General features: G+C 38.3%; 1 protein-coding gene across 1 annotated transcript in view; it reads left to right on the forward strand.

The window, feature by feature from the left end:
* Positions 1 to 25,851, forward strand: part of oxct1a (3-oxoacid CoA transferase 1a) — a 57,305-nt gene that overhangs the window by 21,703 nt on the left and 9,751 nt on the right. Inside the window, exons 8-15 of the mRNA XM_042488990.1 lie at positions 3,061 to 3,168; positions 3,931 to 4,045; positions 5,399 to 5,493; positions 6,180 to 6,228; positions 6,612 to 6,684; positions 8,067 to 8,142; positions 21,320 to 21,409; positions 22,363 to 22,443. Coding sequence (XP_042344924.1) covers positions 3,061 to 3,168; positions 3,931 to 4,045; positions 5,399 to 5,493; positions 6,180 to 6,228; positions 6,612 to 6,684; positions 8,067 to 8,142; positions 21,320 to 21,409; positions 22,363 to 22,443 — 687 coding nt within the window. The remainder of the gene's footprint in view (positions 1 to 3,060; positions 3,169 to 3,930; positions 4,046 to 5,398; positions 5,494 to 6,179; positions 6,229 to 6,611; positions 6,685 to 8,066; positions 8,143 to 21,319; positions 21,410 to 22,362; positions 22,444 to 25,851) is intronic.

A 25,851-nucleotide genomic window follows, 5' to 3' on the forward strand; every position in this document is an offset into this window, starting at 1 on the left:
CAGCCTAAAAAAGCACAAACCCTCGAAAAAAAGGCTTGTTGTGTCCCCAGAGGGCACTTTGATTCCCTCTATCCTCCTGCCAGCTCACTTCATGCCTTGCTCAGCTCTCATTGATGTGAAAATCGTTTTACAGATACAGGAATATCAATGTGTGTGTCTATGCGTGTGCCGGTTTGCTTGCTCCACACACCTGCTCATTTGTGCGTGTGCCTATGTGCAAATCCTCGTGGTTTTTTTTTTTATTATTTTATTTTAATGCTTTATCCGTCCCTGTCCGTTGGACCTCCTGTCTGAACTGCATCTGAGCACCGGTGCAGGCGGGACATATCACCTAGATGAAAGGAACGGGGGTCTTTTTTATGTACACAGCAAATTTAAATTGTATGAGCTTGTTATTGTGCTGTGACTTACCTTTGGAAGGCTAATTGAAAATCTCGCTGAATATGTGGTTTGGTTGCAATGGACATGAAGAAACCCATCTCTGAGGCATAATTTATTTTTTGACTGACACTGTTTAACACTTTATAACTTAAGGGGGGCAAAATATGGATAGATATTGTTAATTAAATGAATTCATCCGAAGTTTATGCCACCAATTATTTGTAGTGATTCCGTTGTCCCCTCAGTCTTCCTCATTTCATTACTGTAACTGTTTCATAATGTGATGAGCTCAGTCTTGCTTGATGAAGACATCTATGGAAATCATCACTCTCACAAAAGACAGATCGAGCCCCCAGAGAAAGATGTGGGTGGATGTGTGGGACTGCTGTATCAATTCTCTCGCGCTACCAATCTCATCTCGCATGGCCTCATTTTTTTGCTGTGGAGCATCAGAAATTCACCATAACCCAACCAATGGTGCCAGAAAAAGAGTCTAAAATCACTCTACAGCCCCTGCGTGGCCTGAGTTCACCACAGACCAAAGCCTGCGTATCCATGACAACGCTAAGATGGGATCCACTCTTAGCCATTGACTCCTCTCAGTCAGCGCTGAGTGCTGAGGGAGGAAGTGGAGATAAGGAGAGATTCAATTCAATTTGCTCTGAACGGCTGCTTGCCCCTCATGTAAATGGAATAAGTAGGTTACACTCTGAGCTGCACAGGAGTGAAGCACAGAGACGTAAAAAAGGAAGGGCGAGAATTATGTTGTCATGGTTAAGTCCCCTTTTGGTCCTCAGAGATGTGATGATAACTCTGGTGCTTGGGTTCTTTTTTTCCTTTTAATTTCATGTCATTTCAAGTTATTTTCCCCCATGAATCCTCAGGAAGAAAGAAATTGCACCTCCTTCCTCCCGAGTCTCTTCTAACAAAAATGCCCCCTATGTTATCAATACCATTATTTTGCATTTCTCTGGCTTAAAAACTCTGCCCGGTGCAACCTCTTAAAGACAGGACTGTCAGCCAATGATTAATGCGATTTTTTTTTAAAAAAAGTGTTATGTAGGGACCTTAATTGCATCGCGAATACCACGTTAACGCTGACAGTCGTAGTTCAAATGTAAGCTTCTAAAATGTAGTTTTTGGCGAGAAACTTTACAGTTGTCTAAATGAATACGTTTTTGCTTTGAAGCGATTATCTTTTAACGTTCTTCATATCAAAGAATGTCATTTTAAAGATTGTTTCATAAATGTGAATAATTTAATCTGTGCTCATGCAAAGGTAGTGTAATGAAGGATTTACTAACTTTAAAACAGTTCAGTTTTTAAAAAATATATATTTTTAAAATGTCTTTGTTTATCTTGCACGAAAGGGGAAGTAAATCACAACAAAAAAAACAAAATCGACATCAACAAAAACATCTGTAAAACAGCCAAAGTGTTATGTTAAACATTGGTATCAACCAGGAATTAATTTTAGAAGCTATAGCAGGCTGAAATGTGTACAAAGATTGAGTGGAGCGCACACATGCTGTTCACCTGCCCCAGAACACCTGTATGTGGAAGCTGTAGGCTCATTTTATGGCAGTTCCTAATGTTACCTAAGGAGCAGGGAGCAGGTGCGTTCGTTCTGGGATTTCTTTCCCAGTCATGTTGACCCAACTCTTCTTAAATCAATAGCCATTTCCATCTGCCTCTTGTTAGTCAGACAGAAATAATCTCTTATGTACACTCCTGTGCTTCTGCTGCTGGACACTTTTTACATAAAGGTGGTGCTCTTCTGTCTCAGTCAGGAATATATTGTTTGGTAGACATATACCTTATAATATTCTGCCATATTAGATGTAATTAAGGTGTTATGAGGGTACATATAGAAAGAATAGAAGTGGCCAATGTTAAACAGCTCCTCTGAGATCCAACAGTAAGCTGAGCTGAAATGTATATGAAAGTCTTTTAGAAGACACCTAAAAATAACGATATAGCCAAACATTGTTTTCCACATAGGGGAGTAAAAAACTCTACCTCTTTTGACCTCTGTGTTTGGTCCAACCAAAATCCCTCCCAACACCGAAACAATCTCCTCCACAAACCCCTGCTCTCCATCGCCTTTGATCCCAGGGATCAAGCTATGTTCCCTGGGCATGGTTTGTCAGATGATCTGCTTCTGTTTTTAGTCCGCCAAGCTGGCTTTGGGTACACAGACAGCTTTCAGTGGACTCAGTGGGGAGCTGCTAAATGAATAAATGTAACACATTCTCCCACAAATATGTACCCTGACTTCCCCGTGAAAGACGTGACAGAGGCAGAATTTTAAAACTGTGAGACCATATTTGGTAAGCAAACGTCTGCTTGTGCGTCACTGTTTATTTAGCTCAGTTTAGGATTAAATATCAAACAAATTATAAGACACACAAGTCTGCTGTAAAATAACGGTTGAGCATTTCCATTATTTTATTTGCTTTTAAAATTATTCAAAAAAGTCATTTCTTGAGAGTACCAAATAGGAATGGCAAACACTCTTTATCAGCTAATCTGTGAAATTTCATAGCAGGGCAGGCAGAGGTTATTTTCTGGGAGCTCAGTTCCATCAGTGTGTGGTTTCCTTATCTGAGCTTTAATCGCAGTGATCTTGAGGCATTTTACAGGTGAAGTTGGAGCTCATCTTTCTGTGTCTCCGTGTAGGTGGAGGAGGTGGTGGATGTCGGGTCCTTTGCTGAAGAGGACATCCACATACCCAGCATCTACGTCCACAGGATCATCCAGGGAGCCAGCTATGAAAAAAGGATTGAGGTACAAAACCAGGCCTCGCACAGCTTTGACCCTTTGAAACCTGAGCAAAATGGCTTGATTTCTTCTAAAAACATGTGAAAAAGGCAATGAGCAACTTAACAAGAAATGGCCCAAAATTTGGCAAGAAATAAGGAGAAAGTTACAAAAAAAATTACTTGAAAAGAAGCCCCAAAAAATGTAATATGATTTTAAATATACAAGTATAAGAATTATAAATACAGTTTTTTTATTTTTCTCTTTTTTTTGTTAACATCTAAAAGCACCCTCCTCTTTAGGTAGTTTTCTTGTTTCCTTTTACTAATATCTTGCAATTCACATGGCATTTCTTGCCAAGTTGCTCGTCATGTTTTTGAAAGAAATGAAACCGATTTTCTCAAGTTTCAGAGGCTTAAATGCTTGTGAAAGGTCTCTGAATGCAGCACAAGAAAACTGTTGTTGATTCAGGTGTTAAAGGATTAGTAAATGAAGAGATTATATGTACACATCCTTTCTCTATATAGTTTCTAAATTATGTCATTATGTGGAAGTCACTTTACTGAAAATCTTTCAACAATTGATTCAATTAATTAAAAAAAAAAAAAAAAAGAATCCTATAACAATTGAGGGTGAAATTAGAGCCTTAGTTTTGCAGAATTTTGCATTTCCATTATTGTTCAGAAACACACATACTCGCTGTAATCCGTATGTGTCCTTGTACTCATCCAGAAATAGCCTTCCAACATGCTGTCGTCCTGTTCCTCATATATCTCTGTATAATTCCAGAAACGCACAGTAAAGAAAAGCCAAGAAGAGAAGCCCAAACCAAAGAAAGACTCAGACATTGTTCGGGAACGGATCATTCGCCGGGCTGCTCTGGAGTTTGAGGATGGGATGTATGGTATCCTTTGTAAAAGAATACAAGCTGTGAGCAAAGTGCAAAATCACATATTGCCTTTGTTTTGACACAAGTAAAAGCAGGAGTCGGTCGGTCGCCACAGAGAAAGAGAAAGCTGTGCCTTCCTTTCTTTTCATCACACTTTATGAATAATTGTAGCCTTTGCACCAGTTGATTGCACTGACAAATTATGCGCATACTTTTTTTGTCAGCATTTCACATTTACATGTTATTGTGATAGCATTCGTTCTTTCTCATGAAAGCAGCCTTCGTTTTTGAGTGGCTCGATCTGTGATTAACAACTTAGTGATATTTGGACTTATTCACAATCCCCTATAATTCAGCATGACATGTTTGGTATCTTGGCAGTATTAAGACTTTATAGTTCTGTGGGTTTGAGCATTGTACACAAAACAAATCTTTCAAATGCATTTACACAACTCGACTGTTCGGAGGAGCACAGCAAACTTTCCAATGTGGTTGATAGGTTTATGGTAGTTTCTATTGAAATAACTGTTAACATGATACTATATTTTAATCTTCAACTTAAAGGGACAGTTCACTGTAAAATATAAATACACTGTACACTTGGAGTAATGCTGAAGATAATTTGCCAATATGTTTCACTATTACGTACATGTTAGCTAACTAGATCACCTCACCGTTATAGATAAGTGCCACAGTGTGATTTAAAGCTAGCTAGCACTCATGATTGCACAATGGTTCATGGGCAACAGTTAGCCTATCATTAATGTTAGTGTAAATTAAACAGGTATATTATGAATAGACTGATTTATCTCAGCTAATAATGTTGAATTTATTATAACTTTTGAAAAACAAAGGAAAATGCAGGTTTTGAATATGGACTGATAATAAAGGAACTTGGTGGCATAGTTACTAGCAGAGCTAGCTAATGTTACAACTCAGCCGAGGAGGACGGCAATAATGTTCACATCTCGAGCATTAGCCTCTTCCTTCTGCATGTAATGCGCTAGGTGAGTGTAGTTTGCTAGAGAGAAAGTAGTTTCTAAATGAAAGGTCTGTTGCTACTGTGGATTATCTTGAGTATCTTGAAAAGAGACATTGCTGTTGACTTTTTCAAATGTACATTTTGGTGCTATAAGCATCACCAGCTGAGTGCCATCTAGCTCCATTATATATTCACGAGAAGGCAGACATCTCTACAGCAGATATCTCCAACATTCGGCAACTCACAATCTAAAATAATGAACTGCACTACAGGTAAGAGAAAAAGTATGTATTTTTGAATTTAGGGTGAACTGTCTCCTCAGTACCTGAGTTATATTGCAGGATTTCAAATTTAACAGCTACTATCTTTAACAAAGAGCCCATCAGCCAACCTTGGTATTGGTATTCCCATGCTGGCTAGCAACTTCATAAAGCCAGACATCACTGTACACCTCCAAAGTGAAAATGGAATTTTGGGACTGGTAAGACGCCTACAAAGAGCTTTCCTCCCACTCAGGCTTCGGTGCTTTTATTCTCAACTAAACAAGATAATGAGCAGCAGCAGCATATTTTCTGTCCTGTGTGTAGACGGTCGTTTCAAGCAGCAGTAAACGTTTTTAAACTGAATTGGGCTCTGAGCATGTAGCAAGATGAATAGCCACTCATTTGAGCGGTATCATTGCTGGCTTGGGCCCTCAGTCGAAAAAGTGCTGGATTTGTTATGTAACAGATTGTGGCAGTTTGACACTTTCCCATACATTTTTCTTTCTCACAATCATTATTTGCTGGCTGAGCCTTTCAACAAAGGCTGCTGCTGCTGCTGCTGCTGCTCTGGAGTGACTTTCCAATCAGTTGTGTTGACAGGAGAATGTAGGTGCCTATGCTAATGCTTTATTTGTCAACATTTCTTTTAATTAAGAGTGCCAGTTTTAAAGAGATACTGCTGTCTGCTATCCTCCTCGCGTCTCCTCTCCTCTCCTCTCCTCTCCTCTCAGTAGGATTGCTCCCTTTGTTGAGCACAGAGAAAATCAATGTCTCATCAGATCACAGAAATGTGATTGTGTCTGTCCTCCCTTGAAAGATCATGGCCCATGAGGCACTTGTGAGTGTATGTGTGGCTGCCCACCTCTGCACACTTTCTTGTGTATTTTCATCTCTCTCTGCATAGGGCCCCTACCCCAGTGAGGAGGATGTGGATGCAGACCTGATTAACGCTGGTGAGGATCATCTAAATCAATACACCCAAGGATTTATCTTCATGTAAAATTTTAAATAATGTGGAAATCTTGGATGGATTAAAAGAGCTTTTCCCAGTGTCCTAAATTATAAACACTCTCACATGAATGCTTAATACGATATATTCTCCATAAAGTTTTTAAAGTTTTTCAATCAATTCTTTGTAGATGCACATTTTTTTAATTCATCCATTCATACATTTTTTGCGTTTTTCATCCATGAATTTCTGTAAACTGTTCTGCTTCTTTTTAGAAAAGTGTTGTTAACTTTGCTTTGATATATAAATCCCAATATTCTGTTTTAAAAATGAAAAAAAATATATATGTACAGTATGTATCTCAAATATGTAACCTCTCTTCTTTAGGGAAGGAGACTGTCACGGTTCTCCCTGGCGCTGCCTATTTCTCCAGTGATGAGTCATTTGCCATGATCCGAGGGTAAGGCCATAACACATGAGCTCTGAAAACTTATTTGCTGACTCAAAGTTAGATATGCTTGGCTTTTCTGGATTTACATATAGACAAGATATTAATGCTTAAAACTGTGAGTCACTTCTTTGAACTTTGTGGTCCAGTTTATGCAAAAAAAGAAAACAAAAAAACAACAACAAAATATACTATATGTGGCCTGCCACAGATTATTGGTTAATCAAGCAGTATAGCTTTGTACACTTTTTATAATTTTCTCACCAAATTTCTCCTCAATTTAACATTTATTCATCTGAGGCATTACCCAGCTGAAAATATGTGATTTGACCACAGGACATAGAAACTGGATATTAACAAATAGCTACTATCACCAGTACAACTAGACAGCAGCCTGGCCAATATTCCCAAGGTCCCTGGTTCGTATTGATTTGCCAGCTGTCTGAGATTGCCCACCCGCACACCCTGCAGCATCAGTTCTGTTTGTCCACCCAGTGGAAATCCAATAGTGCTCATAAATAGTGTTGTCCAGTCACACTGACGGAGACCAAACGGAACCGTGTCTGTCTGTGTTAGCATCTGTGTGTGTCTGTGTGTCACTGAGAAAGAATAACGCAACACATGGTGGATTGTGAGCCATGTTGCCTCAAACACCAGTTGAGCTACATGGGATTACATTTAGACATGTGCGTCTTTCTTACAAACCTTAATCACATCTTAGTCTTTGTATGTGTGTTTCCTCACATCTGCTATGTATGTGAACAGAAGCAATAAGGGAATTTAGATAGTTAGGATTTTACTGTCTGCAGCAGTGCCATACATCCTGGTTTTAATCTATCTAACTACAAGCATCCTAGCAATGCTCCTACCTGCTCTAGAGGGGTTGCTTGATACCTCACTTTAAATCCTTAAACAGGGAAAGGAACTGATTTCTTAATCAAGAGATGAAATAACTAGCTTACCCACAGAATTAGACTTCAATTTATTCTGCTAATACAGCATTTTAATGTGGCAGCTGGAGCAGATAAGACCTCAGCACCAAACAGAAACAAAATATGCAAAATACAAATTACATTTCAGAAACAAAGCTTTGGTAAGAAGATACAGTAGTTTAAAAATGAATAAATGTGCAAGCTTTTTACTTATGACAAGTTCTGCTATGAAGAAAACAGCAGAGATGGGAACAGGATTATTATTGTGAAGACATTTGTTGTTAGAATCTACCCTATCATTAAGTATTTGCGTTTGTGTTGTGTGTCTTGTCACAAACAAACAGAGGCAATGTGGCACAAATATATGCATTTTTCTTGTGAGTGGACTTCATGAGTGGGTTCATGAGTTGAACTGACTCTGAAGTTGACAGCTGTCTTCTTCTATTGTGTCATTCTCTTTAGGGGTCACATCAACCTGACAATGCTGGGAGCCATGCAGGTGTCAAAACATGGAGACCTAGCCAACTGGATGATCCCAGTAAGTTTGTTTTGATGACACACATCGAAAATTCATGCTTTCCGCTTTATCTGCTGTAGGTCAACACACCACCATTACTGCAATAAGCGAGCTTCAAATGCTGCTTTGTGAGGCTTATAATAGTCTTTGTTTTTGAGTTTGTATCAGAGATGTGTCCACTCTCTGGTAATAATCATTCTCTGGCTTGAGGCACTGCTGTATTGGTTTATGGGATATTTTACTGATAAATGTGTCGTCCTTGAATCTACATAATTTTATGATTTTGTTCTTAGTCCTTTTATGTCACACTGCTGACTCTCACAGGTCAGTAACTCTGAATGTTTCAGTAATGTATAATACTTGATATTTTCTTAGATTATACCGCTTAGAACATTTTAAGATTTATTTATTGTCACTCAATAATGCAGTTGACTTGAGGCTTCGCAATCAACCTTAAAAAAGCTTAAGCTTTGTAAACATGTCCATATGGTGTTTTTTTAAATTTATTTTTAAAATATGCTGCAAGACTCGGAGACAAGGTTTATTAGCAAGACGTGTTATCTGATGGATAACAATCAATCTGCAGGTTCATGTTTCCTGTAATTGGTCAGGTTTCCAACACTGTTGAGAGTGATGGGCAGAGTTTAAAGTTAGCAGGTGTGCTCAAGCTGCAAGTAAGCAACTGGTGGAGTTAAAGGTGTGGGTTCATTTGCATATATTTATAGTTTCACGCATACTTAATTAGGCAATTACATCCAAGTTATTTTAAGGCATAAGGGGATTTTTTCATGGAAAAAACTTCAACACAGATGAGTTTTTGGGGATGTTAATCACTACTTACAGAGGACCTTAGGTGGAAATTTGAAACAGTTCCCTTATGTTCATTAGTGATTAATCTGCTTATTTGTGCATCCATCAATCAATAATTTCTTTGTCTTGTGCAATTAAACAAGGTACAACTGTGGTGAAATGTGAATCCAGCAGCTCCTTTAACTTGTGCAATGTAATTTAGTCATTTTTTTGTCTTAGGTTGTTGGCTGCTGCTTTATAGTTACTATAATTTATAGTTTCTAGTTTATAGTAATTTATAGTTTATAGTTACTTTATAGTACTTTATAGTTTATGTTTCCAGATAGTTCTAGTAATCAATTGTTTTCGGTTGTGGAGAGATTTAACTGTTATCACGCACATCCTGATCTTGACAACTGTATTGTTGGTCCACGAGATATTTCTAACACAAGACTGGTTAAAAATCTAAAGTTGCGTCTTTAAATTGCTTGTTTTGTCTGATGATCAGTCCAAAAACCAAAGATTTTTAGTTTGGCAGTATTTTATTTAGACAGTTAAGACCTTGTTTATGCTTGGTGGCTTTCAGCATTTCTCATAGAAAGAGATGTCTTGGTTAAAACCAATACTGCCTTCAAATGAAGTTGTGTTCACCATGAGAGTCCATATGAACGCCCCTCTTTTGTGGTATTCACAATCTCAGGAGTGGAAATTTTCTAAAAGCTCAGAGTTCATGAGTTGTTTGCTGACATTTTCAGAAATGGTGTATGCCATTGAAGTTCATTTTTCCTATTCAAATTTTTGAATATGTCTGAGGAAGATGTTACTCCAAACAGCAACATCTTTTTCCCTCTGTCATTATGCCTGTGCATTCCTGAATTACCTTACCCGAGGCATGTCCAAAGCCCGGCGAGGAGGCCAGTTGTGGCCCTTCAACCAATTTTGAATAGCCTCGGCTTGACTTTCAAAATATACAATGTGTGGCCTGCCACATATTATTGGTTAATCAAGCAGATATAGCTTTGCATTTTTCCCTTCACCTCATAGTGGCAGGACTATCACACAGTTCGTAGACATGCATCAAGTGGGAATTATGCAGGCGGAACTGACAGTGAAAAAGAAAATGGAGCAGTAAAAGTAGCAGACATGGCCACAGCAAAGAGGCATAAATTCAACAGTGAGGAGTGCTGCTTTCAGGAGCATTAAAAGTGCAGTCTTTTTTTCACTGCACAATGAAACAATTGCATTTGTTTCCGTTGTTTAGATTTTTTTAAATAACCCATTTGATGCTAGAAGCAGCTAGCCCTCAGGTATTTTTCACATTATCCAATCTGGCTCCTATTTTAAAAGTTTGGACATTCCTGCATTACCCTCTCTCTTTCTTGCTAAATTGTTCACATGGTGGCTACTTTTGTCATCCATGTTGCTGTAACTTAGCAGCAGTCTTCTCACAACTTGACCGCTTGAACATCAAGTATATATTGTGTACACATCTTCCAAGTCGTAACCACAAGCTCACAAATTCCATTAGAAAGCAGCACGATTCACAAAGGTGCAGCCTTGGTTTTTGTTATTCAAGAACACAGAAATATGCTTGTCAGGGGATCGAGGGGGTTGGGGCAGTTTGTGAGCGCAACAATTTTAATTGATTGCCAACATTATTGTGAGATTTTTTCATCAGGTCAATTGGTCTTAAGACCACAGCAGCCACATTTGTCCTCTGTGATTACTAAGGTTAAGAACCCATTAAAAGACTGTTCACAATGTGGGAGGGCTCACCCAGAAATGCCCCCTGGCAAGCAGCTGTTTTCTGCTTGACTGAAGTGCACATGCAAGGTTGCTTTGGCCAGTGCATAATTTTGTAGATGCACCTCCTCTAAGCGGCAGAGTGAATACAGAGTGTCGAAAATGTTTACATGTAGAGAACAAAACACAAAAAATTAAATATGATAAATGTAAGGCAGCACTATTCACAAGAATACTGTTTTTGATGGTGATCTCTTAATGTGGCAGCGTTATTTCCTCTTAACTCTCCAGTTGTGCTTGTTTGTCTGTGGTTATTGCTAATTAACTGGTGCTTGATTAAACATATTAAACACGGATATTGAAGGCCTGCAGTGAAGCTGTTATTCAAAGGGAGGTAGGTTTATCTTGTTTGGCCACTCTTGTGTTGGACAGTTTGAACAGCAAAAATAATGCAGCAACACTGACACAAATACTGCTGTCCTCACCTACACATTCAATCTTCATTATCCCCTCTTTTGAAAGGATTGATGAAGAGAATTATATTTCCCACCTTCTGGGATAATGAAAATTATTCACTATCCAAAGATGGCTACATAGCGTGAAATTGGAAATGTTTTACGTAGGAGTCGGGGATGCAGTACTCTCAGCGTGATTATGTTGATTTTGAACGCTTTAAATATGCAAAATGCAGATGAACATTTTCCATTTGAGGGCTCTGAAATGCTTTTACATCTCCACTCAGCCTGAAACATCTGGAAAAACAATAGATGGAGAGAATGGGGTAATAGAATAAAGGATGGCATTGTGGATTTAGTGTGCTATTTTATCATTTTCGCCGCCGGAGCTTTATCAAGCTGTCCTGAATGCAGGGGTCTTGTAAACACTGATGTTTCCTGTCATAAGTACATCCTTACAGATTTCTAACAGTCAGCCACACACTGTTTTTAAAGTGGAACCAAATTTGACTTTTATTGATTTTGACTGCCTGAGCAGCGTTACTTTTCAGAGTTTTGAGTGTACAAATATTGTAAATGAAGCAAAACTGAACATATTTAAGTTGACCAAACTAATAAAGATATACCCGGTCAACTCAATTACAGCTGGGTATTTTATAAAACAGAATTCAGTTCGATAGGTGTTGACTTTTAAGAGAAGTGCTAGATCAGAAATATATTCCAAAACCCTGGAGGCTCAGTATAAATGCAACTTAAGTGCTACAACTGCTCGAGGTACTTATTATTAAAATGCCGTTACTAGCTCAGGTGCTCATGATAAGGCCTGATGGCAGCTTCAATGAAGAAGCTGCTTAAGAGCATAGTGCTTTTTAAGAATTTCACTCGCTTTCCTGTTGTATTATAAACAGATTTACCTGGACATAATTGCCAATTTATCATCAGTAAACCCTTTGAAAACATTAGTGTCCTGTTCGGTATTCAGGTGCGTTTTACAACCATTTAAACCATTGAAATCCAAGCAAATGGGTTAGGTGTCTCTAAAATACTTGGGAAACAGACAATGACGAAATGTGTAAAAGATACCCTATAATTTGTAAAATAAATAGGAAAAGATGACAAGAAAAGATGTGTGTATATATATATATATATATATATATATATATATATATATATATATACTTTTTCCTTTTAAAGGTGTTCTTAGTTATTAGTTGTAGCACAAAGTTCTCAGTGTCTGCACATTTTTACATGTTTAGTTTTTGTTCTCCCATATATGCTGCTAGTGTAGATTACATTGCATTCACAAGTTACACACTGTAAATAGTTATGTTTCCCAGTTACTTTGTGTCCATTGTCTTCCTGTCAGTCCCGTCTCTCCCTCTGATTCTTGTCATTAGTTGTCTGGGTAACGAAGGCTTGTAGCAGGCAGTCGCTATGTTATTAAATAGAGAGCCATTTGTATCAGACAGCGGAGATTGTCAGAGAATTTGTGGGGGAGAGAAAGGAAGCCAGTTGGTAAGTGGGAACACTTGGATTGTGAAGGGGGTCATTTTCTGTGGTGTTTCTGCCACTGACTAGAAAGTGAACACTTGTGCATCACGAGGACATCGTATTCTGTTGTCATGGCAACATAAAAAAGAATGCAAGCAAACCCCTAAGCCTAGTAAGACGAATTCAATTGTGTTAGTCAAAGTATAGGTTTCCCATGATGCTTTTCTCATTCATTTGTGCCATGGCAGCATATTTTGGAGAACCAATCTCACTGTATGTCATTAAATAATCAGCTTTTTAATCAGTCCTTTTGACTGATAATTAGGGTGGCCCTGAGAGTCAACACACTACAAATAGACAAAACACATGCAAAAGAAGAAACATCTTCACCAACCATCTTCACCGACAATTTGTGCAGCACTTACAAACATTCATCAACTTGACGACACACAAAAATATCAATTTGACGACACAAAAACATTAATTTGACGACAAAGGAGCAGCATTTAGAAAAAACACTGCAAGAGGTTCACAACACAATGGAAAGTGTTTCCAAAGGACACTAAAAAGTGATGCACATGAGCAACAGGCTAACACCAAGTTAACTACAGATCTGCAATAATAATGTTAAATGTTAAATAATGTTAACAATGTTAAAATGAGCCAAAAACATTTACAATTTAGGTGATTTTCCAACACCACTGACAGATAGCCAACTTCAATAACTTCTGTTCAAATGTATTTAATAGAATAAAACCCCTTGAGATGTGCCTTCTCATTTTTGAGAGTCCAAACTTCATAAACCGAAACCATTACAATAGCAAGTGTGTCCCTGCCATGCGCGTCACATTTTAGCATCCACTGAAACAGTTCCCTTTGTGTTGTAAGCTTCTTGCTGTGCTTTTTCCAAATGCTGTGCATGTATTGTGAAATTGATGTTTTCATGCACCATTAAGTTGATGTTTTCCGCCGTTGTCAAATTTATGTTTTTGCGTGTCAGTGAGCTGAATGTTTGTGTGTGTCTTTGTGGTGATGTTTTCATGTGTCATCAAGTTGATGTCTTCGCATGTGCCTAAGTTGATGTTTTTGTGTATAAAGTTTTTTTGTGTGTTGTCAAGTTGTTCTCTTCTGACGTTGAGTTTAAATGTGTCCTCAAATTTATATTTTTGTGTGTCATCAAGTTGTTGTTTTCGTGTGTCTTCATTTTGATGTTTTCTTGTGACATCAAATGTTTTTGCATGTTGTGAAATTGATGTTTTGGTGTGCTGTCAAGTTGACATTTTTGCATGTTGTCATTTTGATGTTTTGAGTGTCGTCATGTGGATGTTTTTGTGTGTCGTCATGTGGATGTTTTTGTGTGTCGTCAGATTGATGTATTCATGTGTCGTCAGTTGTTCGTTTGTCCTCAAGTTGATGTTTTGGTGTTGTCGTGTTGATGTTTTTGTTTGTTGTCAAATTCATGTTTTTTTGTGTTGTCATATTGTTTGTGTGTCATCAAGTTGATGTTTTTGTGTCGTCATGTTGGTGAAATGTGTGTTGGTAAAGTGATGTTCTTGTATGCAGCGCATTGAGCTCTCACAGCCTCCATAGATAATGGATAAAATGGCAACAGAATTTGAATTTTCTAAATGTTTCTTCTTCAGATAGAGGACATAGGCACCGTATGCACAGATTTCTTTGAAAGAAGAATGGCAGACTTTGAATTGTTACACCTGTTGCCCTGTTTTCCCAGACAGATAGAGCAACAGTGTTCTATATACAGGAAATCACAGTATGAAAGCATTTTACTGTTGTTTCATGCTCACTCTTATAAAAGTCTGTTCAGGACTTTTATCTGTGTAGGATGGACTCTGTCATTGTGTCTCTGCTTCCATGTTATGATAGGTGTCATCTTAGGAGAGCTTTAACTTGAAAAGTCTTATGTTATCTGGGTTCTGCACCTCTAATACTGTCTTCTGCAGTCCCCCACATTATCTCTCACTTTTAAAGCCATTATATGAATGGATGTTCTTTAACGCCTATTTAATTAGCATATGTGTAGGCTACTGTATATCTGCCTCCGGCAAGGATTCATTTCAAAGACAGTTCAATAAGCCAATGAAAGTAAAATGGATGTATCGAGGGAAAAAAAAAGTAACATCAGTGTCAACGAGTTTTCTCATTACTGGTGCTAATGTGAAGCAGTGAAATAAAGAACTAGAAAAAAAACATGGAAGTGCCTTTGTAGTAACAGTATTTTGCACATTTGAATAGAATTAGGTCTTCTGTAAAACATTATGCAACAATACAGCAGTTCTCCCTAAACAGCATGTATGAATATTTCCCTATGATTGCATGTCAGCAGTCGCTGCAACTTAGAGGGGAGATGTCTCACAGGGTATCTTTATCTTTTTGTGTGTTTTAGCTAATGAAATGTGTCTAGATACACACTTTCAGGTGTTCAAGTGCCCCCGCAGTGCCGAGATTTCAGCAGGCAAAATGGACACAATCAGAGCAGTGAGGAAATTAAAAACCTGTGGGGCTTCAGTCAGACCAACAAGGTTAATAATCATCAAAGCTGTGTTAATTAAATAGCTAAATTGCCCAGGCGACTTAGACAGAGGATATTTCTTTCTGTGTGTATTGTTCTGACAATCTATTAGTTCCGTTTAAGTGCCTTCCAACAAGTTCTGCTGGTTGAAGCCTTACGCTACAGCAACCACTATATTCCATAGTTTCCTCGAAGTATCCATTGGGCAGAATAGTCTATTTCTTTCAATCAGTCAATCAATCAGACTTTATTTGTAAGCACTTTTCATACGAACAAAACTGTAACACAAAGTGTGTCATACAATAAAACCAGATCCTCCCCCACACACCCCTTCCCCTTCACACACACACACACACACACACACACACACACACACACACACACACACACACACACACAAAAGCACACTAGCACACAAATACAAATACAAGATAAGCAAGACTTTGTAATTGATTAAAGCATTGAAGTAGGAAAACTCATTAAAACCAGGAACTAAAGAAAAGCTACCATAAGTGATGAAGCACCAGAGGCAGGATAAAACTTCTAGATAGAAAAATAATAACTAAATAATAGTTATTATGAATAAATAATAGTAATAATTAACAAATAATAGTAATAACAAATAAACAAGATACTCTAAACAGTAGGTAAATGAAAGAATAACAGCACAAAGTATAATATTAGATAAATGTTAAAAACAGTAAAATTATATATCATCCAGTAAAACAGACTAAAATGTATAAATAGTCGATGAATAAATAAATGTTTATAGTTCAATTAAAAGCCAATCTACAAAGGTAGGTCTTGAGTTTTTTAATTTGCTGGGATGCCTCCAATATTAAAAGGCAAGTAATCAAGAAAGATCTGATTATTGGCACAGTTGCAGGTGAGCAGCTTCACAGAAGCCTAGCAACCAAACCTAGTCAGACAAAACAAGTCTCACAGACAGCCAGACCGGCCAAAAGTTAAGGGTTGATTGGATTTAATGAAATCCAATCAACCCTTAACTTAATAGTGAGCAGGATGAAATAGGTTATTGGCTTTTATAGGTTATCAAACCATTTCATGATTTTTTTTTCCTCATCAAACAGATCATGATAAGACTTTTCCTATAAAGAACAGCTTGGATCAAAGCAGCCTCAGATAAGCATATGCAAAGCTGTAAATCAAAGACGGGCAAATGACAATCCTCCCAGCAATATAGGTCATGGACAATACTCTGTGAGCCACAGAGCCCACACCTGTCTGTCTCCACAGCAATGCTGTTCTGTATTTCTTTATATTACAAGGTCATAAGCATTAGTGAGACATTTGACAGCGTGTATTTACAGGCTGAATTGTTGTTCCTGTGTGCTTGGCTGTTGCCACCGCAAAGCAATACAGGAACTGTGGCTGCATCATTTCATTTCAGAGCTTGCATTCATTCAAAAATTAATGGCCTATAACAATTCCACTCACTTGATGCTTGCATTTTTAGTTGCCAAAAAGACATAGCCAATTCATTTTTTTTATAGTAAATGGCGGTTCCAGCAGAAATTTCATTGCCACTACAGCACAACACGATCACTTTGTAATTTCCTTCAAACACTTGTTATTGTTTTGACTCTTTTATTGATCATAACCAGACTTGGGGTTCAACGCGGATGTTTAATTTTAAAAGCAGATGCCCTCTTTGATTAACTGCAGCCTAGTAGCAGGGTGGAGTGCATTAGCAGCTGTAAATCCAGACCTGCTACTATCAGGTCAGACAGTTTTATTCCCCGAGGGCTTCTGCACACACCACCTAGCCCTTTGCCTGTCTCAAAGTGCATTAACATTGATCATATGAAAAAGGACACAGTTTCCTCTTTGCGTATCATCTTAAGATACATTTTGTGTTGAAAAGAAAAACAGAAAGGAAAAACGGTGGAGTGATTTTGTTTGAAGGTTAAAAGTCACTAAGGATACTATTTTGACCCCCCCCCCCCCCCCCCCCGGGTTGTTTTATTTGAGGAAGTTATGTTTGGTCACTCCCAGTTGGCATTCTGGAAGATAATACAATGAAGTATATGAAATTAAATGCAGCCTCTCCCATATTCTCAGTCTATGCTTTCTACCTACTTCCTCTACCCCCACCTCCCCTCTCCCAGCCCTCCTTCCGCTCTCTGTTGATATCTTCTCTGCCCAGCTGGCCTCCCCGGAGGCAGACAGTATCCCTACCACACTTGGCATATATATCCTCTGGTTATCGAGCAGAGAGCAAAGCAGGCTCTTCACATGATTGATGAGCAAATGGGATTTTAATTCAGTTACTCAGCCGTCACCCTGTGGCCATATCTGCATGTCAGCCTTCCTTATTTGGAAACCTTCTTTATTGGGAACAATGAGGGTATGGAAGACAATTTTTTCACCCGGCTGGCAGCTGTGTTGCTGTGATGATCTTTCAAATTGCTTATCTTTAGAAAAGTATTTTGGCTCCATTTTTTAAATGAAATCTCACTGTGATTTTATTTAAATTTTTTGATGAAACATGTATTTATTTTATTTACCCATTGAATTGTAACTAGACAAAGCTTTTGTGCACTGTGTATCTACACAGGAACATTCAGACATGTTTTAAAGCCCCATTTTAAGCATATTATCTATGCAACTCATTTAGAAGATGAAGAAAAGTGAACAGTGGCTGTTGTTTTGAAGGGATGCCTCTTGAAGCTTTAGTACAGATGCTTTGCTGCTTGCACTGTGCTCTGCTCACATTTCTGCCTAAATAAGACACAGTAGTCCCTAGATATTTTAAACTGTGGGATATAATCATATTTTTCAACACTTATGATGTCATTGGTGCAATGCTATAACTGTCTACTAGTGACACAAACCTTAAGCAGTTGGTAGCTAAGAGTTAGTGCTGTTAATCAGGTTTACACACCCAGTTATTTTCTTTGAATATGCAGCTATCGACGCCTTTTATAGAGAGGGTCTAATCATAGTTTCAAGATAGTTGTTATATTGGCACTAAATTGATCTCTATGCTGAGTAGTGGAGTTCCTTTTTCTGCTGAATGTTAGTGCGACCATTTAAGATGCAGTGTTAAGGATTTAGGGGGATATATTTGAAGATATGGTATATTCAGATCTATGTATTCATTACTGTACAATGACGTGAAACTAAGAATTTTTGTGTTTTTGTTATCTAATGCTGTGTTCAAAGAACGAGTGACACAGCAGATGGCTACAAGTCATTTCAGTGGAGGCCTGTGACATGAAGCTGCAAAGTGACGGCTGACAGTTGGCGTTGGTGACAGATGTGACGCACCACAAACTACTTTTTTCAGTGCTCCAATGATTCATTGAAGCACCAACTAATCATAGGTGACGCTATGCTAGCTTCATGTGTATTGTGGTCCACAAAGGGATGCAATAAGGGGGTAAAAAGCTATGTCAAAATAGAGCTCAGGCATTAAACAAAAGCATAGATAATTTTTTGGCCAAATAAAAACTAATGATATTTAGTCAAGGTGCTTTATGGACAGTAGCACACGCAGATAAGCCTGTGACGATGTAAGTATGTTAACAAGCGCTCAAACAACACTTCAACAGCAACTCTGTGATAATGCAGTTGGTCAAGCTGTTGCTATGTTGCTTGTAGTGTTAACACAGCATCAGAGTGAGCTGTTTTTATCTACATACAGAGCAGGTCTTCTCCCACAGAGTCTGTGATGTTGTTAGTATCCCAGAATGGACAAACTGAACACTCATTAAATTTACATGCACAGTTTAGTCAAGCTACAGTTACAGCTCTATTAGACCATTTAATCGAACTACTGTCCTTGTCCCAGTATACATGCAACGGGGGGAGAATCGATTTATTGATGGAAGTATTTGAGAATCCACCACGTTAGGTGGTGATATGTTCCCTTTCAGCTAGTTGCTATAAACCTATATTTATACAGCCTATGATATAGACAGAATCACAATCATTACTGTTTATTCACAATAATTTTGGGGTAGAAAACCGCCGTGTCATGGACATATAATCAAACAGCACTGAGCAGACTCTGCCTTTATTGATTAGTTTTAAGCCACCTTAAAAAAATCAATATCACTTTAAGTATACACTATAATTACAATATTTTCACCACTTTACTTGCCGTAAGACAGCCCTTACCAATGGGGATTTGAAGCCGTTATATCAAAAACACCAGACTCTCTCCCTCTACATATATATATATATATATATATATATCATTGTGCACTGTGAAGACACAAGCTGTATTCACAAATATCCAGAAAAGTCATCTCCAATGCAACAGTCACAGGAAATAATCTGCTCAAAATTGATCGTAATTGCTAATCTTATAAAAACTTCCTGCAGTTAGGCATTTCGGTTAATTGTACAATTTATCAGTTGTTCTCTACTGTTATTGTTATAAATTCCATATAATAAGAAATATCCCACAAATATGTCATCAGTTTACTCAATGATAATAAAGAAGTCCCTGCAGGATACCGGTTGAAAACCAGTGTACACAGTTCAGCCAAATACTAGGTTTTAACCAAGTCTTGTAGTAAAATCATGTAAACGTGCGGAGAGGCTCTAGATAGAGCCATTTGTGTTTTTGTGTTGGTCACTGTAGTTCTACACACTTGTCACGTGAGAAAGTTTCAGTTGGTATCAATCTGCAACCTCACTGGTAGATTCCACTAAATTCTACAGACTAGACCTCAAATACTTTAGACCAGTGGTACTTAAATGAGGTCCGAGGGCCCTCAGGGGTCCTTGAGGGTGTTTCAGAAGGTCCCCAGAAAAATGGAGAATTTTTATTTCCATGATTTAATTTACTATAGAAGGTATCATTTCAAAGGTTTCAAAGGTTTCATTTCCCACAGTTATCTCCCCAGCTGTAGTTTTAAGATAAAATTCAGGTCATAATCAAATCTAACATCCAAAATCTTTTCATACGGAGGTCACTGGAGCAAAATCATATCAGATGGGGATTCGTAAGCTAATATGTATCAATTTAGATACAAAAAAGGTTGAAAACCAATACCTTTGAATGCAAGAATCAAGAGTTTTGATGACATTACCCCTGAAAGTAAAGGTTTGGTCAACCCAATTATAAAAAGCTAATTTTTTTCTTTTTCCACCAGTGGTATCTACCAATGCAGATAGCTTTGGTTTAATTTGCTCAGGTTTTAAGATATCTGTCCTTGACATTTCTGTCGGTGCCCCATTACAAAGGGAGTGAATTTAATTTTGCTGGTGGCATTCACAGCATTGAAAAATGACATTTAATAACTTAACTTACAGCAACACGTGTTTGTAGAAACAGCCTAGCTGCTATTTTGTATAATTTGAAGTTCATGCTGCCAGCATTTTCTATTGGAGCTAATTTCCAACTTTCTACCAGAGAAATGGTCCCTATTAAAAGTTGTGCTAAACTTTGCAATGCAGGGTTTTTTTTCTAGCTTTTTATGGTCACCTTCCTTTTCACTAATGAATATGTGATTTAGATTTGAAATTGTTTACACTTAAGTGCTCCATTTTTATGTTTCATTAGCTACCTGTGTCACCGCCTCCTTTGTCAATTAAACTGAAAAGTGAAAGTAACCCACAGAAATAATGACATTAAATGACTAAAATAGGACCCAATTTGGAAAAATAAACAATTTTCTTTGAAAATACTAGAGGTTTTGGCAGAGGGTTGGATGCCACCAGTGCATCTTACAGGCTATTGGAAAACCTTTGTGGTGTTGCCACTGTAACCCCCCTACATATTTCTAAGGCTGAAGATCCATTCTTATCTCTTCCTCCTGCTCTCTGTCTCAGTCTGTGAAGTTTTTTCAGGGTCTTACTAATGCAAGAATGAAATTATTCATACAAAGCAGAAAGTATTAGCAGATATACCTGCACTGAAGACACAAAGCCACATGGCAGCTTTGTAAACTTTTATATATTTTTGATGGAAGAGGAGTTGTTTTTAGGAGAGCTATCTGCAGAGAAAATGTGTTGTTGTCATTTCGTTCCACCTTTCTAAATAAATGTGTTTGTTTACTGTGATTTTGTAATTTTATTTGCTCAGCACTGAACTTTATGCTCATTTTAAGGTAATAGTTAATAAAAGTTTAAGTTTAGATTGTTTTATGTGGTGTTGTTTTGTTAATTCAAAGATAAATGAACTAAACCTCGATCAATTTTAATCTTCCATATTTAGGGTAAGATGGTAAAGGGAATGGGAGGAGCTATGGATTTGGTGGCTAGCGCTGGAACCAAGGTCGTGGTCACCATGGAGCACTCTAGTATGGTGTGTGTGTGTGTGTGTGTGTGTGTGTGCGTGTGTGTGTGTGTGTGTGTGTGTGTGTATGTGTATAAGAGTGAGTATGAGCTTTTAACATGTCTGTTTTAACCAATATTGTCTTCACAAATGATCCCAAAAGACTCATTTCCTTTCTTGGGGATCCAGGTTGAAATTAAATTGGCAATTTTTATTTTCCCATGTTGGTAGCGTCACTCGTGTACCTTGTATCTGCTTCCTGCAATAATGAGTGTGAGTGTTATGACTGATTAAGGATAATTCTGTTAATGGATTACTTAATGCCTCTTTACCAGAGAGTGCTAGCTCATCCTGATGAGGTTTTGCACACAAACCTTCTCCTGTTTGTCCGTCTTCGGCTAATTTAGAATACAAGTCTAAGATTTGACTCACTGTACTGGGAACAGCTGATTATTTAGACTAGTGTTGCTACTAGGCATGAATAACCCCACAGGGCTCTGACAATAGCAGGAGGCAATCCGTCTGAATCGGTTTACTTTTAGAAAGTCCAAACTGATATGATGCAAGGGCAACGTAATATTCTGCATTCACAGAAGCATGCTGTTTTTTTGCTAATGGGAGCCTGTCTGGCACCCAGCTATATTCCAGATGGTGCAGCAGGTGAGCATAAATTTACTGCCCTGAAGTCTGCTTTCATTCATGATGGGGAAGGGGGGGAGTGTGTGATGTATGATGTGTGCTTCTCAGCCAGTGTTAGAGGCATTTGGATGTGTGACGCCCTTTCTTTAAGATGACTGGCGGGGAAACTGAGACAGACTCACATGGAATATGTGCTGTTATGTCCTTTGGGTAAAGGATGCGGAAAGAAAACCAGCTGCATCCCTGGATATATTAGAACTGAAGCTGCATCCCTGAGTGTTAACACACAGTCTGAAGGTGACTGACCTGTAGTTACTTTTAACCAACCAACCTTTGTCTTTCAGGGAGGAAAACACAAGATATTGGACAAATGCAGCCTGCCTTTAACAGGAAAGCAGTGTGTGGATCGCATCATCACAGAAAAGGTGCGTTTTTTCCTGTTTGATTTATGTATATACAGTGTATATATAATTTATGCAAATGTGTCCTTATAATATAAATTTAGTGGATGGGTTGTTGCATGCATGAGCGGATGGATGAGCCATTAGTCATGAACTTAGGCTGCTTACTCATAGGTGCTCCATAGACGGTGGCAATGAGTAAGCTATGGTTGGGCGACACTCATGGCCTGTAAAAGGATTTTTTGAAAATAGTTGATTTGGAATTATTGTAACAGACATTTTTTGGGGCATATTGTGCACATGGGTGGATACCTACAGGGTTTCCCACAAAGTCATTAATTGGTTGCAAGCTGCCACTATTAAAACATCTGCTCCACAAAAAGATTTTTTAGCGCTACATAAATTTATATACCTTGTGGTTATTCATTGCACCACACTCTCAGGGCACTGTGCTTACTGTTGTCACCAATAAAGCATGTGAACACCAGGGGCATTGAAATTGAAATGTAACTGTTCATTGTGCTGGGTCTAAAAGTTTGTATTCACTCTCTCTGCACTCTGCTTCTCCTCTCATCCATTGATCTGATCAGCTCTAATGGGATCAGCGGTTCATTTAGCCACGCCACAACACAAATTGCTGCTGTGGGAGAAAAATTTGACCTGTGACTTTTTAGGATCATCCTTTGCCAGTCTTGCATAAACAGACCTATCTCTGTACTTGTTCTAGTGATGTGCCAGAGCTAAAGAAAAGTCTGGCTGAATCCATAATTCTGTACTAAAGGTAAAAAACACCCCGAGTTGTTTGTGTTTCTTTAAATCCCAATCTTCTTGGGTGGCGCTGAACCCAGGATGCAGTGATGATGCGCTTGCAAAATAGTGTCGGGAGGGAACTTATTTCGGTAAAACATTTGCACATGGGGAGGTAAGCCCTGGTTTTTTAATGGCTAAATTCCTGCACCACAGAAAACATGAAAACACATTTTAGCATGTACATTACTAACTGGAAGGTTGTTGTTCTTTCACAGTAGCACTAAGACAACGTGTGGAGATATGTCTGACTATGCAAGATTGGTTTTATGTAGCAACTGGGATTTTGAAAATGTTAACATGCAGATAACGGAAGGAAAGGAGAATTCTGTCCTGAATAGACAGTCAATGGCAAGCTTAAATGGATGTGTTAACCAGTTATATTCTTGTTAAACATGAATACACTGCACACCCATCTATTGCTTATTCAGGTTTAAAAGATAAAACTGGTTGAGCCTATACATATGTAGTACTTTGATTATGCAGTAATTATTAATCACTTAAAAACATATTAGAACATTATGCCTCGATATAGAAATGTAGGTCGTAGTCTGTCTTACTTTTCAATTAAAAATCTTGGTTAATTTGTTTTTAGTTCAGGGGTGGCAGTTCACTTTGCCAACTTTTTTTCAGTCAGGAGTAATTTACTGAGACCAAAATGTAATAAGTTGACTATGGCAGTCAGTGGGTTTGCATTCCTATTTTATCATAGTTCCCTGAATACGTCAACAATAAGAGACACACACAGAAAATAACAATGGAGCACCAATGACACATTGCATCTTTATCTCTTAATTACATCTCCCTCATACACACGTTTGAAAACAAAGACACTGTAGCTGATCCATTGGTATGATGCAACACAGTGCCACAGGAAGATGGAAATTACATTTATTCAATTAACACTAATTCAATAAGCTGATTTCGGTAAAGAGGCATCTTATTGATTTTGATCTGGTTAGTTAATTTTCATGGTAGGGTTGGGTTTCCTTTTATCACGTATTCCATTGATGCGTCCATCACTGCCTTAGGCCGCTGCTTCTAATGTTGTTGATATTTGCGCCACGATCTGTAGCTTTAGGTTTTGGACTGTCTTGAATATTTTTTAAAAACCTCTGAATGCAACCAACATGCCTGTCTTTAAGGTGGAAGACTCCAGTCTGATTTATGTTAGAGGACTTGACATGTTTGATTGACAAGAATTACTTCTTTTTCTTTTAAAGGAAAAAAAATGTTTCTTGACATTTTCATTTTGTGTTGCGCACCTGGAGAATTTTGTTATTTTGCGAGAAATGTCATAGTGACTCGATCCCTGGCTCCTCCAGTCAACATGTCGAAGTATCCTTGGGTAAGATACTGAACCTCAAATTGCTCCCAATGCTGCATCATCTGAGGGTTTCATGCATGCGAGTTGAAAACAGGCTGGCAGGTGGGGGTGGTGGTTGCCATTTTTAAAAGTTGCACCACAGGGTGTACACTTGGAAATCTTACTGCTCCATCTCCCGTGGAAAGCTTATGGAGCTTAGCCCGAGGGCAAATCTCTGTCGTCTTCATTTGTGCATGAAGAGCTCTGTTTCTGCTCTGTTTTTGAATTTCATCAGCTCCCCACAGTTTGAGTTCTGCGTGGTGTGACGGAGGGAAGCAAAAAACATTTGGATACAGAACCCATTTACAATATATTGTCGTACTTGGTAGCACATATGGTGAAGAGGGGAAAAGTCTGAGAATGAGTCTAGCTGCAGAGGAGCATGACTATTATCTTATCATTCACACCCCTCTAAGGTTATCAATCCAGCCAAATGGTAATTTAATGACCAACAGTCAAGTTACAGGTAATGCTTATCTTGTCAGAATAGTGCTTAAGGTTGGCGACGAGTAGATTTTTCTTTTTAAAGAGGACGTAAGCAGACAGGAGGTGAAATGGAAGGTTGGAAAAAATGAAGGAAAGTGAAGATGGAGGTTAGAGGGCAGTCAGTGGGAATAGGGGAAGTATAAAAGAGGAGGCATAAATTCTGATTAGGTTAAAAAAAAAGGTGGAGGTTAAAAAAAAAAAATTCAGAGACGTTCCAGTAGCTTGTAGAGCTTAGTGCTGATGCTGTTATTATGTCCTCTTGTACTTAGGTTCCCTGTAACCCTCGGGTGGTTACTGCCTTTGTAGCTTGTTCATTGAAAACATGACCTGTCAGGGGCAAAGTCAGATAGTGCGTCCATGCCTCCTTTTTTTTACCATCTGATCTTTTCAGCTCGACTGGCTTTTGTTGTGATTGTGCAACATTTCTCAGTGAGCAGATTTCTGTCAATATTTATAAAGGTTAAAGCTCTTTCTATTGCCCTGCTAGCACATGTACCACCTCCTCCTCTTCGCCTTCCTCATTTCATCTCCTGCTGTTTTCTCTCCCTCTATATCCGTTAGTTCTCTCTTCTTTTATTGTGTCCCAGCTTTTTACTTCCTTTGTAGTGACACAGATTCTTACATTCTATCATTCACAACCTTTTTTTCTCATTTCCTTCCATCTCTATCACACATACTTTCCTCTTATTCCTTTGTTCTCCTTTCTGTCCTTACCTCCTCCACTCTATTCTTCTCTCTAGCCTTGTGATATAGTGTCTGTTGCACTATGAATA

The sequence above is a fragment of the Plectropomus leopardus genome, chromosome 6 (assembly GCF_008729295.1).
Source record: "Plectropomus leopardus isolate mb chromosome 6, YSFRI_Pleo_2.0, whole genome shotgun sequence".
NCBI lineage: Eukaryota > Metazoa > Chordata > Actinopteri > Perciformes > Serranidae > Plectropomus > Plectropomus leopardus.